This window comes from Tympanuchus pallidicinctus, unplaced genomic scaffold, assembly GCF_026119805.1.
Source record: "Tympanuchus pallidicinctus isolate F22 unplaced genomic scaffold, pur_lepc_1.0 scaffold35, whole genome shotgun sequence".
NCBI lineage: Eukaryota > Metazoa > Chordata > Aves > Galliformes > Phasianidae > Tympanuchus > Tympanuchus pallidicinctus.
In genome coordinates this window covers 535,024-552,938 of record NW_026294753.1, presented here as the reverse complement: position 1 = coordinate 552,938, position 17,915 = coordinate 535,024, and the positions used below count along the sequence as shown (strand labels likewise).

Below are 17,915 nucleotides of genomic sequence, written 5' to 3'. Positions count from 1 at the left end.
CCGGGCCGCCCTCGGCCGGGCCGCCTCGCCTTCCCGGCATGCAGCGCGCCGCCCGTCCCCAGTGGGCCGCCATGTTGTCGGAGTGAAAGGCAGGGGGAGAGGCAGGCGGCGAGCGGCCTGGGGGGGGCCGAGATCCAGCTTCATCCTACCGCTCCGCCCGTGAGTATCGGCACCGGATCGGGCCCCCGCCGCGCCGCGCACCCCTGCGAAGCCTCCGGTGGGGCCATATTGGCGGGGGGAGCGGGCGGAGCGGCGGCGGGGCGGCCCGAAGCGAGCGGCGGCGGCGGGGCGCTGCGCCCGGCTCTCCCGCTCGGCGCCCGGCCGTGCGTCGGCCCCATTGTTACCCGGCGGGCCCTTCCCGTCCCTCGCCCAGCCGTTCCGTTCCCCATCCGGCCGCGGGGGAGCGGCGGCGGCGGCGGCATTGTCTGGCGGGGGCGGCCCCGTGGCGGCGCCCCCTGGGCCGCGCTCCTTCACGGTGGCGGTGAGGCCCCCCCCGGGCACAGCCCCTCCCGGGAGCCCCCGGCAGGCCTGGCTGGGAGGGCCCGGACCCGCTTTGTTGCTCGCGGAAGGGCGGGGGGACCCGGCCCGTGCTGGGGTGGGCGCGGCGGGGCGGGGGGAGTCCGGGGGAGGGCAGCAGGGGGGGTCCGTGGCAGAGGGGGGGCCGCGGGGCCTGGAGCCCGGCGGAGGCACAATGCGGGCGCTACTTTGAATGTGCGCTGTGGCCCCGTTTGTGGTTTTTTTTTTTTGGTTTTTTTTTTTCTCCCCTCTCCTTGTTGTTTTCCCTTCCCATCATTGCCGTTTGGACATTTTTAATTACACACTTGGTGATTGTTAGAGAAAAATCCTGTGTTTTTTTTTTTTTTTTTTTTTTTACCCCTCCCCCCTCCAACCTGAGAAATACTTGCTGGCATTTTGATTCGTTTGGTTGTTTTGTTTTGTTTTTTCCCTTTTGTTTTTCGTTTGTTTTGTTCCGTGTTTAGTAACTTTGCTCACAGCAGAGATTTCCTTACACAGATCATGAGTAAGGAATTTCCTTTATGAAGAGTGAGGGTGAAGGGTGGCATTTACCACCCCCTGTTTTAACGCTGCCTAAAGCAATCAGGTTGGTTATCAATTTTCCCACTTCCTGCAGGTTTTTCATGCTTTCACCTTAAAACTTCTGATAGGCCATGCAGCTCTCAAACAATGAGAGCTTGAATTTCCAGTCCAGCTTTCCAAAAACAAACAAAAAAAACCAAAACAAAACAAAAAACAAAAAAACCCCACCACCCAAACTACCACTGAAGAACTCCCATCCAGCTCTGCATTCAACTTGTTGAGGTGTTCATCTGCCACCAGCTTTGTGTTCTAATGCTGCCTGTAGTTTTTAGAGTGGGTTTGTCTGTAGGAAAGGCAGGGCCGTGCTGCCTCACTGAGAGACATCGCTTCTTGTGCTTGAAATTTGCTCCTTGATGCCTCTGAAGTTCAGCTGACTGCTTAAAGCCTCGTAATCTAAACTATTTTGCTGCTCATGGTAACATAGAGCGCCTTATTTACATGCTGTATTTTGGTCTGGGGGAAAGGAAAGCTGTCTGCTTGGAGCGTGTTGTGGCAGCGCTCTGCCCAAATCTCCTGGCTATTCTGCCTTTGTTTGTAAATGTGTAACTCTTCGCAGGGAGCTGTTTACATAGGAAAGGTTTATTGCATGTTTTTAGGAAGAGTTTGGGAGTTAGCCGGGTCCTAGCAGCCACTGAATGCTTGCAGCAGAGCCTTGCAGCTGCTGGTAGCTAATGAATGTGCGCTGTGTAGGTGACTTAACATATTTCTGATGCTCTGTGTGCTTTGAATGACAGCGTTCAGCTGTCCGCTACATTTAACGCGGCATTTCTATAAAAACACATCTTGGAACTAAACTTGAACTACCCACAATGCTCCTTTCCCCTTTGCTCCCTTTCAAAATGTCTCCTTTGCCAAGTTTTCTCGCTTGTTTAGCGCTGCCTCATCTGTGTTAGATGAAAGAGGAAGATTCTGGGAGGGGAGCTGCTGGTGCAGAAATTCAGAGTGATCTTACCGGGTCTCGCCTGAGATTTGCCTGCAGCCCCACAAGGTGTGCGTTGCTCTGGCACCGATGAGCTGCGTGCAGCTGGAACTTCGAGTTAGCAGGATGGTGCACAGTGTGTGACCTGGTTAAGCAGAAATCCAGTGTTTTCAGCTTGCATTGGGAGCTTTGATGTTTTGTGTGAGTGCGCAACACTTGTATGCTGATGGAAGCTCAGCCTTGTGATCTGGGAGGTGTAAACAAGCACGGCAGACACTGATGGTGGAGTCTGGGTTGCTCTGTGTTCTTTGGGGGATTTCTTTCTGGTGGTTTTCTGTGGCGGCACTTGGGTTGTTTTGTCTGTTGCATAGATGGGCATTCTGCTTTCAGTGTCGGGGTGCGCTGTGCGAGTCTCACGCTGATAACACTCAGCAGCAGAAAATGTGGGATTTTTTGGGGCTGAATGTGCATTTCTGTGTGGTGTTTTAGTTGCAAAATGACCGTTGCGAGGAGTTGGCCGTGGCATCATAATGTTTCCCACATCAGAGGGGTGTTACTGAATGCGCAGAGCTGAAGCTTGAAGGGTTTAACCTTCCCTTTTCCTTCTCCCTTTCTCTCTGTCTCGCCTCCGTGCCCTCACCCCGTAGGTGTTGGTGGAATGAGCGTTGCGTGTGTGTTGAAGAGAAAAGCAGTGCTCTGGCAGGACTCGTTCAGCCCCCACCTGAAACAGCACGCTCAAGATACAGCTAATCCCAACATGCCTGTTGTATTGACATCTGGAACAGGGTCCCAGGCTCAGCCACAGCCAGCTGCAAACCAGGCTCTTGCAGCAGGGACGCACTCCAGTCCTGTTCCTGGATCCATAGGAGTTGCAGGCCGCTCCCAGGACGACGCCATGGTGGATTACTTCTTTCAGAGGCAGCATGGTGAGCAGCTTGGGGGAGGAGGAAGTGGTGGAGGCGGCTATAATAACAGCAAACATCGCTGGCCTACTGGGGATAACATTCATGCAGAACATCAGGTAAAGAAATGTTTCCAAGCTGAACACGTGAGCGCGTCGGGCTTGTGATAGATGCTTTTAATGACATTGTTTAAAGCTTAAGATGTTTTGTTTTTAACGGTTGGAATGCCAGCAGTCCTGCTTGTTTTCTTTTTTCAGGATTGCAGTGCCTTGCTAGCTGTAAACCGGAATGTTTTGGTTCTCAGGGGTGTTGAAATCCCAGTGCACTCTGACAGTCAAATGTGTGTTTGCAGAAGTTATCGTTCCCTTTATTGATTTTTTTTTTCTTTTTTTTTTTCCCCTCTGTGTGTCTGTGTGAACCAGTTTAGTGGTGGCTGCTGCTGCTTTTCAAATCTGTTGCTGTAGTTAAATAATTCTTATGTAATGGTATTACAAAACTGCCAATGCATGTAGGTTGAGCTTTTACCATTCCCAATATTGAAAAACACTGTTACGGGAGTAGCTTGTGATGTGTGCTTGCCTGCATTTCTTGCTTATTTGTTCTGAGGTTGGTTGGTGTGGGTTTTTTTGTTTTTTTTTTTTTCCAATATTTGAATGGGGAAAGTGCTATTAATATGCTCAGCTGGTCTGAGAGGGGAACATCATTAAGAACACGAGGAACAATGAGTGCTTTTACAAATGCAGCTAACGCCTTCCAGTGACTGAACGATTCTGAAGGGGTAGTAGGCCAAAACATACCTTAGTAGTAGTGTTTACTAGAAGGCTTTTCAGTCACTGCATTGTCAGATGTGCTGAGACTGAAATGGGTGTATGACTCACTGTAGCTTGCTGACTGTGACCTGTAAGTAACTCGTCAAATGCAGCAGTGAGCTAAGATCTGCTCCATGCCTCCCTTAGCATAGGAAGCGCAGCTTAGGTGTGGGCATGTTGTTCAAATGCATGATTCCCACAGATCTGTTCAGAGCAGCAGACACAAAGCTTTCGCAACCTTTGTTAAGATCTCCTGCCTCTAATTTCTAAAATAAAAGTGATCAAGCCCTTGTTCCTGTGCTGCGCCTCCCCAGGGGATGTGTTGTCATCTGAGCCCTTTGAAAGCAAATGTTGCAGTGAATTTTGCAACCTCACTGAAGTCAGTGTGTGCATCAATAAAAAAGAAAACCCGAGTGCCCTGTTAATTTGTTTTGTAAGAGAAATCGTGTCAAGTAGTGCCATATGAAGTAAGCTGCTAGAACAATATTGGAGTTATTCCCTTCTGTGGAGCATAATATTTAGGGATAACTGTAGAACTGCATCTCGTTTTGATGCTGTCTAAGCTTTGAGTCACTGAATACAGTTGGGGACTTGCTTCTAGAGACACAGATGGAAGCGATTCTTGTGCACTTGAAGCAGTATAAGAAAAGTAAGCAAACGTTTCTTACTTGGTGGCTGTAACTGCTGAGTTTTTAAATAGCAGTTGCCATGTGGCCGGCCTGCTGTGGAGATGTTTAGGCAGGGAATGCTGTTGTTTGCATATTTGTGTAGAGATGGCTTTGTAAGTCGAAAGATGTGTCATAAAACTGTTAATTCTGTTTTCCTTCAGCTCATGCTTTTATCTTCCTGTCTCTGAAAAGCGCTAGAAGCAAAACCACCAGAATTCTTTGGAGATGGAGGGAGTGGACCTGCAGGCATTAAAAATAGTACAGGATTGGAACTTTTCTTACTGCGCTCTTCAATAACTTGAAGACTTACTGTCAGGGAGCCCCCCTGTTGCATGGATGTGGTGTAATGTCAGCAGATGCTTTTCCTCAGTTTGATTTTCTTCACAAAGTTCTTGAATGAGGTGATGTGACTTCCAGCGCTTACTTGAGAAACTAGTTAGTTTTTACCAGTGTGAAGGAACTTTACAGAAACAGTGTGTGTAATCACTGAAGGCAGAACTCTCAAAGAATCATAGAATGGCCTGGGTTGTGAAGGACCATAATGATCATCTAGTTTCAACCCCCCTGCTGTGTGCAGGGTCACATCTTCACTTCTGAGAAGATGGTATGGTTGAGATATACCTGCAAGGTGAGGTTCCAGCTGAGGTTTTTTCATGTGTGTTCTGGGACCTGAGGCCTTAGAAACACCCTCTGTGATGTAGTCAGGATGAAGCCTTATCTGTTCTTCTTCCAGGTGGTTTTCACATAGCTGCAGTGTTTTTGTTGTTCAGTCCTGATGTTTTGCATTTATAATCAGTCATTTATCCAATCTTTATATTTAATTTCTTTAAAGTCAGCTCTGAGGTGGGACTGTAAGCTTTTCTACTTTCTGGTGTCTGTATGCAACAGTGATTGGGCTCTCTAACTGTATGTTCTTGCTTCAGTCTTTCCTGAGTGCCTTTTTTTATTCCCTATGGTTCTCTTTGCTTTGGGTTTTAACTCACGGGAAACAGTGCAGGATGTCTGTAATCCTAATGCTGCCTTTCCTTTTGACTTTTTGGCCATCCCTGCATCTGTTTCATAAATTATCAATTCCTTGGAGCAAGAACTAATCTTACACAAAACTACTTAATTCAATTTGGGCTTAACTGAAGTGGAACTGAATTTGTCCTGTGAGAGCTGAAGCAGTGCAGGGAAGTGGTGAGAGGTGCAGAGGGATGGGTCATCCTCCTGGGTGTCTGTGAGCTCGTGATTTGTTTGGTTGTGATGCACTCGTATTGCTGGATGCTTGGTGTTAAGCTTTCAACCACAGGTGCCACAAAGCCCTTCTTGTTGCCTTCCCCTATCACTAGCTAAAAGATAATGGGAAGTCAGAAAAATTAATTATAGGATGATGTAGATTAGTGTTTGCCTGGAGCTTAGGAGATCGTAATTAAGGGTAGAGGGATTTTCTTAATTGTTGAATCCCAGTTTCTTTTTTGTTATGTACGTAGACAAGAATCTATCCCTGTCTGTTGGTGTTAATATTGCAGTGATTTCAGCAGTGATGGTATTTTGTTGTGTGTCATGAGCAGTTGAGAGTGATAGTCACAATTTATTTGTGCTGTCCTTGGTTTTTGTTTTTTATTGCACTGTCTGCTTCTCTGCCTTTTGTTTATCTTTTACCAACAGCTCTGCAAATTGAGGTGTGAATGGCTTTACCAGGGGAAAAAAACAAACCAAAACGTTTTTCTTCTCCTGAGGATGCAGGTCATGTCCTTGTTGTGAACAGGAGGAACGTGCCAGCTGTTCTTTGCATTATAACTAACAAAAATCCTCCTCCCTTTGCATTTCTCTCTTCCATAAGAATGGAGGCAGGAAGGGAAGTTACCTAGCAGTATGGAGTAAAGCAGTGGAAGATACTACTGTCATGTTGCATGTTAAGGTATTGTAGATATTGCTTCTATCCAGGTAGTATACGTTATGAATTCTGCAGTGTCTGCATGAACAAAGAGGTAATGTTGAAATTACACTTTTTTCCCCCGTATTTGAATTTCTGAACTCCCGAACAAACTTCTATCTGCCTGCAGCTGCAAACATTTATCTAATCATCTGACTCTTTACATTGAAGACCCTTCTGTTAGCCAAGTCTTGACTGCAGACGTACGTTATCTGCTGAAAGAAGCAAGATAAGTTGAGTGTCAGTGTCCATCAGTAATCCCAAGATGCAGACTGAAGGTTTTAGCTGTAGTTCATCTTGAGTGCGTTACTATTCTTGAGGCTGCTCGGGCAGCTGCACCAGCTAGGATGTTCTTATGCTGTTTGTCCTGCAGGAAACAGATGCAGATCTGAATTTCACGTAGGTGAGTGAAGAGGTAGAAGTTGATTCCTGATGGCTGAGGACCTAGATTGGGTTTGATTTGCCTGTGGAAGGTTGTATCTCCCATTACAAATGCAAACAGCCATCTACTGCTCCCAGGGGAAATACGAGGCAGTTGAGGTACTCTTCTGGAGCAGTTAACAATATTGAGTGAGCTTTCAGAAAAATTGGGTGGGTTTTCTTGGTTGGGGTCTCTTGGGGCTTGTTGTGTGCATGGATGTTCTTGAACTGGGGCAAGGATTGTCTCATGGTGGTCTCCTGTCTGAATTGCAGTTAGAATAATATGGGAGTTGCTTGGTAAAGCAAATGATTTGAGGGATTTAACTTTCTTTGAGAGCATGCTTAATTAATAACTTGAGACAATAGAACTCTGCAGGGATGGTGGTCTTTAATGTGTGGAATTTTTCACATATAGTTGGTGAAGAATAGTGAGAGCAGTGGGGCTGGAATTGGGTTTTATGCTCAGTTTTGCCCTTTGGCAACGTGACTGCAACTTCTTAGCTGAGAAGTGGCATTCAAGTGGAGACAGAAAGTGATTCTGTGGGCAGCTGCCCTTCCTGAGCACATCTGCCCTAGCTGGTGTGTGGTGCTGGGGCAGTGTCTGAATTCGATGTCATTCAGCGCTGCGCTCTGTCGGCTGGCACCATTGCCTCAGGTTGCCTTGAAGTCCTGACAGGGTTCTCTAAAATGATGCTGAAAACTGAGGAAGCTGTAGCGATTTGTCCAAAGTGAAATCCCAATTAAGTGACTGTTAGCCCTTTAGGAGCGAGATGTCTTCATCTGCCATTGGGAATGACCACTGTGGTCTAGATAATCTGGCTAATTAGTTGGAGGCATGGGGGAAATGCTGTACATGCAGCGTGTAATATAATGCATGTCTGAAACGTTTTTCATGTATGTTTCATTAAAGCTGTTAAATCTTCACGTACTTCCACGTATGGCAGTGAAGTAGTTAGGCCTTCTCCTACATTAATGCTGAAGTGACTGTGCTGCTTTGATACCCAGATAATTTATACCTGGGAACCTAAGGTATACATAATACCTTGCTGAAATGTAGTGGCTGGTTTATGTGATTTGTTTCGCAGGAATTTCTCTGTAATAAAGAAGAGAGATGCCTTGGAGGAGGGGATTTAGGACATTTAACTTAGTTTTCTGCTTTACACGATTCCTTCTGGAAACTCCTGGTAGGATAGAAGAGTGAATAGATGGTCAGGTTGGGTGTTTAAAACAGCATTTTGGAAATCCTTTGTGTGGGTGAGAGAGGGAAGCAAACTGAAATCTTAGGGAAGTCATATGAGATTCAGAGGGAACAAATTCCTACAGGTCTTGCTGTCCTTGGCACTCAGTTGCAGGGTGTGTGGCTGTAGCTGAACATCCTAATGCTCTTGCTTTGGAATTTCTCAGTCGTGTGTCAGCTTCGTAGTCTGCAAAACCCTTCTGCGCTACTGAATTAGCAAACTTCAGTGCTTCAGTAAGACTTCAGGTATTTCAGTTAAGGTATTGTGCCCAAGTGTGCTTTGAATAGAGCTTTATCAGAGTACAGCTTTGAAACCATGACAAGCTTGTACTCTTTGTCTTTTCCCCTCTGGTTTCCACTTACCAACACTCCTGTGGTTTGAGTTGGTGTGGCCTGCCTGGGCTTTTGCACAACAGGTTGTGATGCACTTGGCATTTCTGTAAATGAGTGCCTTTTACTGAAGAGATGCTTTACAGAAGGAAAAAGTAATATAATCCACCCACAGCTGTGTCTTGGTTGTAAACTTAGCTGATTCAGATTGGCTGTTGATTGGAAATCTTAACAAAGCTGTTCCAGAGCACTGAGTGTGGTCATGCTTCTACCAGTTTTAAAGCTGTCTTCTCTGAATGATGATCTTCTGGGTCTGTAGAGGACAAACTCTGCTTTGTTTGCAGATATCGTGTGATACTGCATTCCCTCTTGTCAAGTGATCTGCTCTAAGATATTGCATTACTCCTCTTCCTTTGTTGGGGGTAACTCTTGTTCTAGAGCGGTTGTTTTTATTGGGAGCATCTGGCTGTGCTGTTTATGTTGTACTGCCCCTGATGCTGTACCAGGTTAAAACTTGGCTGACTTTAAACCCCAAAACGAGTCCCTCACCTGCTGCAAGCAGTCTGTGCAGCAAGGAGCCATTTGCATCTGTTCCTAATGGCAGTGCTGCACTTGCCACTGAACTGAGCATTGCTGGGGTCCCTTGCTTGCACCTTTCTCCCTCTGAACTTAAGCTTCCAAAGGTTACAGTAGAGGTGAGAGTGAAAGGAAGAGGTCACGCAGGTCAGTTCTTGGCAGCCTGGGATGCTTGCGCACTGCCACTGGTCTGAGCGTGCACTGGGAGGCAGGGGATGATTTCCCCAAGCGTTACCAGCTCCTGAGGGACAAAATTAAGACTGCTGCTTCTGTAATCCAGCACTTTGAAAACTCGTGCCCCAACAGCGCGTACCCAAGGCATCGCAGGTTAACCTAAATTCCATATTAATGAGGCACTTCCCTCGGTGAATAAAATCTGAGGAAAAACATAATTAGCGAACTGAGCTGCACCATGCTGAAAGGCTGCCTTTCTTGCATCTATTTCTGTACCCTGAATCATTAATCATCTTGGCTACGTGCCACGTGGAGCATTAACCAATCTGTGATTTCAGTGGCTTTTTGCTTCGGATGCTAATGGTAGTAGCAATGCTAACATGAATCCTTTACTACAGAAATAGTAGTTAAACCACCTAATCCCACCTAATACTTGGGACTTCACATTCTTTCTTTACTGCCTATTGTTACGGGGCAGGACTAAAAATAGTGCTGTAATCAGTTGATGGAACAACATATTTTAACCCTGGATCTGGTTGTTAGTGGAAAGCCTGTTGTTGAAAGCGTGTGGTGCTTTTCTTATTGTCAGCTGGTAAATACTTCCCCCCCAGATGCTATATATAGCGTGCATGCAGAGCAGATTTATTCTTTTAAATAACATGCTATGTGAGCTGCTCGAAGCAGAGAACACACACAGTCTCCCACAGCTGAGTGAGGCGTTTATTTCCATCTGAAATTTGTAAACCCTTAGTGGTAGTTACTTTAAAAGGCAACGTGTAACTATATAAATCAGTGCTACTTGGTATTCAGGCTGTTGAAGTTACTTTTTTTTTTTTTCCTTTCCTCTGTCCATTCTGAATGATGCAGGCAGCAGCTAGAATGTTTTTGTTTCTTATCCTCACTGCCTTAATCTTGAAGTTCTTGCAGTAATGTTTGCTTTTTTAGGAATGTTTTCCCAGAAAATAGAGGTGCGTTTTCTTCCCCCGTTAAAAATTGAGCAAGACTGAAAATCTGAAGGCTTAATGAATGGAAACTTTGCAAGACATTTACCTGCACGTTAATGAAATGAATATCCAGGAAGCAGTCACACTGTTGAGGTGCTTTACGTGAGCACCTGCAGTGTGTTTGTGTGGACAGTGAGAGCTTGGAGTCCCATTTCTCACAGAAACCAACAGGTGCTATTGCTCTTAGGAGCTGAGAAATCATAACATTTTAATCTCTCCTGATAACGTAGCAGGAATGTGATTTCCTGCATTACTCTGCAGGAGCAGGAAAGCAAAACAGTGGTAGGACAGGGAGGAGGTTGCTTTGTTAGCAGTGTGTGGAGCTGAGCATTTTTGGAGGACTTCCTGCAGACTTGCTCAGCACAGACTGAACAGTGAGCATCTCCCATGGATGGCAGATGAGCTCTGAGATCTTTCCCAGCCTGATGGTAAGATCTGTGGGATACCCTGTGCTAGGTTTGCTTGGCGGGCAGTGGACCCTGTAATTTACTGTAGATCAAAGACCTCTTGAAAGCAGCCATTTACGTGTCCCAGCAGAACTCAGTCCTGCCCTTGCAGTGCCCATCCTGCCTCCGGTTCAGCAGATGGTGTACAGGTTTTTGTGCCTCCTGGGCAGAGGTAGAGCTGGGGAGGTGGAGCAGTGGTAGATGAAGTGCTGTGATGCATGTGGAGGGTGAAGAGGAATGAGAGAGGTCCTGGTTTAAGAAAGTGTTGGGGAAGGAGAGGAGAAGCCTTTGAGATGAGGCCTCAGTTTTAGGAAGAGGGGAGCTGGAGAAACTGGAGTTGAGGCTTGCAGCAGCAGTTTCCTCATTTGCTCTAGTTACCCAATTTAACATAATTGGCTTAGTAGGAATAGATAGCTTAAACCTTCTTCAATCACTGTTACTGCTAACAAATGCAGGTATTTGATCTTCTTAAGATGATGCTATGTAAAAATAAAAAAATTTCCCTTAAGCTTTTAGAGTTTGTTTCAGTCTGGGTATTTTTCAGAGCGAAATCTTTTATTCTCCAAAGGACCTTCTTTGGTTTTTCTTTCCACTCTGTGTTTATTTGTTTAATTCTACCTCCTCTCCCTCTTATTGGGAAATGATACTTGCATGAGCATGAAAAAGAAATGCTGTGACCCTTCATGATTAAGGGTGGAATGGAGCTTCTGGTAGTTTTGCAGCATACCTGTCTAGATGAATATAAGCTGAATACAAATGAGGAGTCCTTAATATATAAAACCAGTGTGTGATCCCCTGAGTTACCAGCACGTCCTGGGATGTGGAACAGCATTACCTTTTGAATTTATGTGTAAAGGTCATGATAGGAATCTGTAGCACCCGTGTTTGCTGAATGTAAGGTGCAGCATTAAGACCGATTATTGACACTGGTATTTACTGAGAGTTAGCACTGGGCTGCTTTGCCTGTAGCTGTCACTTCTAGGGAAAAATAAATGTATGGCATACAAACGGTGATACTGCAAATCCTAAAGGTAAATAGGCTGTTGCTCTGCTGTTAATTTGGTAGGCCCTTCAGATCCCTGGTTAGTGACCGTAAGGACAGCTCGTGGCAGCGCTTCCTGTTACTTTAACTGACTGCAGAATTCCTTTTGACAAGTACCATTTAGCCCTGGGCCCTGCTGGGTGTGCTGGGTTAAATTTAACAGGAGTTCTGAGAGCCAGCAGTGCAGCATGCCCCATCGGTTGCTTGGGTTTCAGGTGTGTTTATGGCTGTCTTCCTGTGGGTCTGTTGGTGTGCAGCTCATGCTTCCCCAGCTTTCCCTCTGTTTCTAGGATTCTGGTTTCTTAGCGCCGCTTTTTTTTTTTTCTTTGTTAGAAGTTCAGCTTCTTATAAAACTTGTTTCTGAGGGCTTCAGAGTGCTTTGTTTGGGTTTGTAGCATGGCACAAATTGCCTCTAGCTCTTGGAATGCTGCTGCCTCAATCTCTGCCACATTGATGCAGCTGAGAAGCACTCCAGGTGTGGCAGAACAAGTGTCTGTAGCTTTGAGGCTGGGGAAGTGTTTGCTTCTGAGTTGCTGTCATTTACAGGGCTTCAATGCTGCAGAACTTAATCTAATTTAGAGAAAAAAGAGGTGGTTGTCCTGCATGCATTGACTACCTAACATGGATCAGCTGCCTGCTGTTTAAGGGGCTGGAAATCTGCAGTGATGTATCTGATGCACAGTTGCCAACAAGCTCTACTGCTGCGTGGGAGGCTGAGTTTGGGAAGTGACCATTGACCAGAGATAAATTGGTTTGTGCTGTTGAAATCCACAGTAGGTAGGAGTAGAAAGTGTTCTGTTTTGTCTTGTCCTCTCTAACACAGGCAGTGGGGATCAGAGCTATTGAAATTCAAAAGGGCTTGAGTTCTTCTTGGCTTCAGAGTAGCTCTGGTGATGTTGTGTGGTTTTTTTTTGTTTGTTTTTTTGTTTTTTTTTTGTTTTTATTTCATGAAACTGCAAATGAGAATTGGAGGTCTGATCTAAAGTGAGTACTGAGTAATACAGCTATCTATTTATTGTGTGTTTTTCAGAGCAAAGGTGAGAATTGGTTAAAGGGCTTCAGAGAGAGCGGAACAGAGCAGCCTTGGGCTTTGCTGCAGCCCATGGGCACAGCTTGCAGGCAGACAGCATTAGAACTTGCACCAACAGAGTGGCTCTGAGCTGCAGTGTGCTCCAGTGACACACATTCTTATATTAATGTGCATAGAAATGACTTGACTTGAATGAGATACTCATTAAGTTTGGTGAGATTTACATGATCCCTGAGCGCGCACGCAGCACGGCGTGAAGGTGAGGCACACTCCTGTGCAATGGGATTGCTGTGTAACTCATTCAGAATCAGCTTTTCTGAAAGACAGCTCAGAGGCCTTCATGTTGTTAAGCAGGCTTCAAAAGAAGGCTTGCTGGCTTTCTGCGTTGCCAGAGAGTGAGCCCTGAGCCCTCTTCATAGAGGGTCGAGAGGTCCGTTCTGTGCAAGTGGTGAAGTGCTGTGTTGTGCTCTGCGGGTTGGAGTGCCTGGAAGAGGCTGAGGGCTGCAGCTGAGGGCTTTTCAAGAAGCCTGTTTTGTTGGCTGGCTTCTGAGGTGGTTGTGAATACAGACAGCTGACTTCTCTTGCTGTCATCCCTGGTGTTTCTCAAGATCACCTCTTCTTCCAGGGAACCGGCTTACCGTCCATGTAGTGATAGCGGGGGCTCTTCCTTGTGCAGCCACTTTATCTTGGCACTGTCTTCTGGATTTCTTTCAAAACCAGAGTTGGGTAGTGAAATACATTTTATGATAATCAGATCTTGTATACATTAATGCTGATCTGTGCATAAGTTCTTTCTCAGTGGACCTCCTTGTTTCCAGTGCCTGCACAGTCGTGGTGCTGCCCTCCATGTCCGTGCTTGTTGTAGGGCAGCAAGAGCTAACAGGGGTAGATCCCAGTGAGGCATGAGGCCATTTATATCCCATTTACCACTTCAGGGTGTAGCCTGTCTTTTGGAACACAAAGCTCTAAGCAGTCACGGCTTTGGTTGAAAGTTCTGCTGTTTGAGAAGGTATCTATCCTTGTTTGAATGGAAATAAAGGAACCCTCTGATGTCATGTTCACCTCACGGAAGAAAATGAAGGGATGTTGCTAGTTGATGTTATGAAGTGGAAAAATGAGAATAGGATATTTGGGTATGGCCTTAGGAAATGGAATAATAAGCAAGTTTATATTACAGACAAATCAGTAAGATGCTCAGTGAAGGCAAAGGAATGATGTGACTGAGAAGGGGATCTCATATGGTAGTTATATGCAGTTTGGGCATCCAGTACCCAGGAGTTGGGCTTAGGGAACTGATTTAGAAAATATTTTAATCCATAATCATTAGGATTGCTGTATTATTGTGAGTTTGGTGAGAGATTGTGAATTTGCATTAAAGGCTTTGAGCGTGCTGGAGATGCTGGTGTTTGTCAATAGGTACAGCAGCTTTGGCTTCTCTACAGAGAAGTCAGGCCTCTTGTCTTAAAGCAGAAACAAATCATACTCATAGCAAGGTCTTGACTCCATTGGGCTGGAAATAGTGGTAGGAATACCAAAAGCTGCAGTCAGGCTTCAGACCAGTGAGCATGGTGTGACTGCTTGCAGCACTGATGGTGTGCGAGTGTCTCAGCCAGGTTTTTTTCCTTTACGCTGTGTCAGCCACCAGATGTTATAACTGACTTCATTCCTTTGACCTAGAGGTGCCTGCAAGTGGGAGTGTGGCTGCACACACGGATGGAAGTCGCATATGTGTGCTGCTGGGAATGCTTTCATTACATTATAACATTTTTACTCAAGGAAAGTACTTGAATGAGAAATGTCTAAAAATGTTCTTGCATCTGATGTGACTTAATACAGATTCTAGCAATCTTCGTGAACAAATTATGTTTATGATAGAGTACAGTGGACTTTGTAACGTTCCAGAGCATTGTGAAGGAGAGTAGAGGCACTGAGAGAAGAAATGGAGTTGTTCAGCAGTTAGCTGCATGTTCTGCCAGGAGTTCTCACCGGGGATGTTTGTGCTGCTGGAGCTGCTGGGGCTGGGATGCCATCAGAGCAAAGTAGACACATCTCTTGAAGTTCTGATTTCTGCTAGGAATGTAGTGATGGTATCTTTGTTGCAGCTTTGTTTTCAGGTTCCCATAGCAGAACATCCACCTGTGGGAGTTTGTTTTGGTGAAGCTGGGAGGGAGCGCCATGAAGCAGCCTGTGTTTCTGCATTAGCACTTTCCACTGTGCTGCAAGTCCTGGAGCTGTGCCACTGTGGCTGCATCTGTGGTTTGCTGGGTCGTTGCCTTAGCACTGAGAGTAACGAACATCACCTTCTGAACCTTTGTTTAGCCTCTCTCCTCCTCACGTATCTCACTGAAATGACAGGCTGCTGCTGTTCAGCGTTTGTGGCATGGCATGTCTGGGGGTTGTCACATTTCCCATCAGTTCAGCTGGAACTGCTTTGCAGTTTGTTCTTACGTGAGGCAGCCGAGATGCGTTAGCTGGTGGATCAGTGACGGAATTGGCAGTCGAGCAAAGCCTTGGTCGTTAACTGGTGCTGTGGTTTCTGGAAGGTGGAGTCCTGTTTCTGGGTGGATTTGTAGTTGTGTGAGGGTCACAGCCAGAGGTGGCAACACTGAAGCAAAACTGAAAATACTTTTGAACTAGGAGATGATAATAAACTGGGATTCTGCATGACTGGGCGTGGAGGATTTGCCAGTTACAGAAATGTACAATTTCACAACATGTTGTTAATCTTTTGCAAAGCAGTGCTGTCACAGAATAGTAGCAGAACTGGCACTGGAGAGGACTTTGCTTTCCTTGTATCTGATATTCTTGGATGAGGTCTACTGAATCTTGTCTTAGAACAGAAACAAAGCATACTCATAGTAAGGTCTTGACTCCATTGGGCTGGAAATAGTGGTAGGAATACCAAAAGCTGCAGTCAGGCTTCAGACCAGTGAGCATGGTGTGACTGCTTGCAGCACTGATGGTGTGCGAGTGTCTCAGCCAGGTTTTTTTCCTTTACGCTGTGTCAGCCACCAGATGTTATAACTGACTTCATTCCTTTGACCTAGAGGTGCCTGCAAGTGGTGAGATGGCTAAACAGTGTCTTCAGCATCCTGAAAAGCTCCTGTAAAAGGGCTGCAGTGACAATGTGTGGATTACTCATAAATAAATGTTGTATAAACTATTACCACTGCTCCAACAGAAACCTGTATCAGATCTGTGGGGTTGCAGGTACACACAGTAGGTGTGTAGTGTTGCTTGTGTGCCATCCAAAGTGCTTGTGGCTGTTGTAATGAGGGCTGCGCTGATTCAGGCCTGTTACCTGGGGAGGGCAGCAAATGAACCTGAACCTTGGCACGGGGCTGAACTTCTGTGCTTCGTCCTCAAGTCCATGGTGTTGTTTTTATCTCCTGCTTCTGCACGTATGCTCAATGGCTACATCTGCAGGAGTTTGCCTGGATGAGATTTGGGGGTGCAAATCAGGAAAAAGAAAAACACCAAAACACCATGTTTTCTTGTATTTTCCATTACTGATTGATTTAGCTAACAGTTCTAAACTGCTGCTTTCTGCTGTTCTAATTGAAACCGTTTTTATCTAATCGTGATCCAGAGCAGCAGCAGAAAAATTGCATCACTGCTGTAGTGTGGCTGCAGGCCTTGCAGTGAGCAGGAGGCCGGCGTGCCCAGCAGCATGGCGCCTGCAGAGGTGGGGAGGGAGCCGCTTGCTCTCACCTGTGCCTTGCCTCAGCTTGCAAGTCCTGGGTGCTGCGGGGCTGCCGCACACACTGCTGACCCCCTGGGAAAGAGGAGACCCCATGAGGAGTTCAGGGCCTTCTGCAGCCCTGGGATACAGCTTGAAGCACTGATAAGGGTAAAATACCTGAGGTGACATCAAGACTTTGCTTGCTCTCCTTTCTTCATCCCCTGCCTCCTGTTTTATGCAGTTCTATTTTGTTTAATTTGCTTTTTGTTTCTAGCACTGTTTTTTGTGTTGTTGTAGGTTGAACGTAAGTCTGCTGCTTTTATAAGTCTTAATTTGGTCTTGCTTAAGAGGAAATGCTCCTGATTTGTTTTCTTATGCAATAACTGCTTTTCCTGAAATGATGCACCTCAGTGTGAAAGATTGATCTTCAAAATAAACTTGGCAAAGGTGGTTACATTAGTCTTTGTGTCTTAAAAGTAGTTGTTGTTTTTGCCTTTTTTTGTGCATATATAAATCTAATGCTAAGAGTTCTGTCTTCTGGGAATCTTAAAGGTAAGTCATCTCTTGGTGCTCAGTAGCCTTGTTGTGTGCTGCAATATAGACTGTAGCTCATAGTTTGTCTCAGAAAAAATGCTGTAGACTGTAATAATAATAATAATAATAATAATAATAACAAAAAAAAAAACCACCCAAGCATTTCCTCATGTGCTTTTCTCACCCATCTGTGAATAGGTGCGTTCTATGGATGAGCTGAACCATGATTTTCAAGCGCTTGCTCTGGAAGGACGGGCTATGGGAGAGGTAAGTAAAAGGCCTGCAGAAGAAAATCTATATTTTGAGGGGAGGAGGTGAATGTGTAGGAGGCTTTTGAGGTTGCTGGTATGATTCTGAACTTGAGTTCTCTATTATGGCTGTGAAGTTTGTGTGTGTGTGCTTTAACAAAACAAAACCTGTCAGGCTGGATGTGTCTTAGTAGGAGGAACAGCTAAGCCCTCCACCTGTCGCATCATCAAACAGCAAAATGGTGGCTGTAAAAGAACAGTTAGAAATCTGCCTTATGACAAGCGTTACAACACTTGGAGCGTGCTTATTTTGGGATCCCATGATCTCAGGCCCCACAATATTGTGGGGTTTGGCTGTCAGTCATTGTCTGCTGCCCGGTTTGTGCTCCTGGCCACCTACCAGCTCTAGTCGTAAAGCATAGGGCTGTGTTTCATGTTTGAGTAGCTGGTGGTGTAAGCAGGGGTTTCAGAAGTGATCAGTGCTTTGGACAGGTGAAAGGACTGAGGAGGAGCTGTCACATTGTGGATGCTCTGTTTCCAGCTGCGTAGCACAACAGCATGAATTTCCTCAATCTCATTGTGCAGTAAGCAGGCAGTAGAGTTGGGGAAGATGCATCTTTTTCTTTGAATAGAGAATTGCCTGCTTATGCTAACTTGGAAGAAGAGCAAGTTACTTCTAGATGGCTGTTACACGTTCCTGAAAGTTGGGATGTAAATGCTTGTGTTCTTGCCTAGTTCCTTTTTCTTTTGTAGCCAAGCTTTCTGGCTTATGGAAGAGCAGAGACAAGAAAATCTTGTCTTGCAGGAGGATATTAAGGCATGGAGGGTCTGTCTCTAGCGTAACGCAGGTCTTTTGCTTTGGAGAGGCTTCTTTGCTG

The 17,915-nt window shown here is 45.7% G+C and overlaps 1 protein-coding gene across 9 annotated transcripts in view; it reads left to right on the top strand.

Annotated features, from left to right (window-relative positions):
* The window catches only part of PUM1 (pumilio RNA binding family member 1), a 67,425-nt gene continuing 49,510 nt past the window's right edge, over window positions 1-17,915 (top strand). For 7 of the 9 annotated variants that reach the window (XM_052699055.1, XM_052699047.1, XM_052699052.1 and 4 more), the window contains exons 1-3: window positions 30-159; window positions 2,665-3,038; window positions 16,988-17,056. In XM_052699055.1, the coding sequence (XP_052555015.1) occupies window positions 2,676-3,038; window positions 16,988-17,056 (432 nt within the window). In that variant the 5' untranslated portion in view covers window positions 30-159; window positions 2,665-2,675. Of the gene's footprint in view, window positions 160-2,664; window positions 3,039-16,987; window positions 17,057-17,915 lie in introns of all 9 variants that reach the window. The other 2 variants (XM_052699054.1, XM_052699053.1) reach the window with 2 other exon arrangements.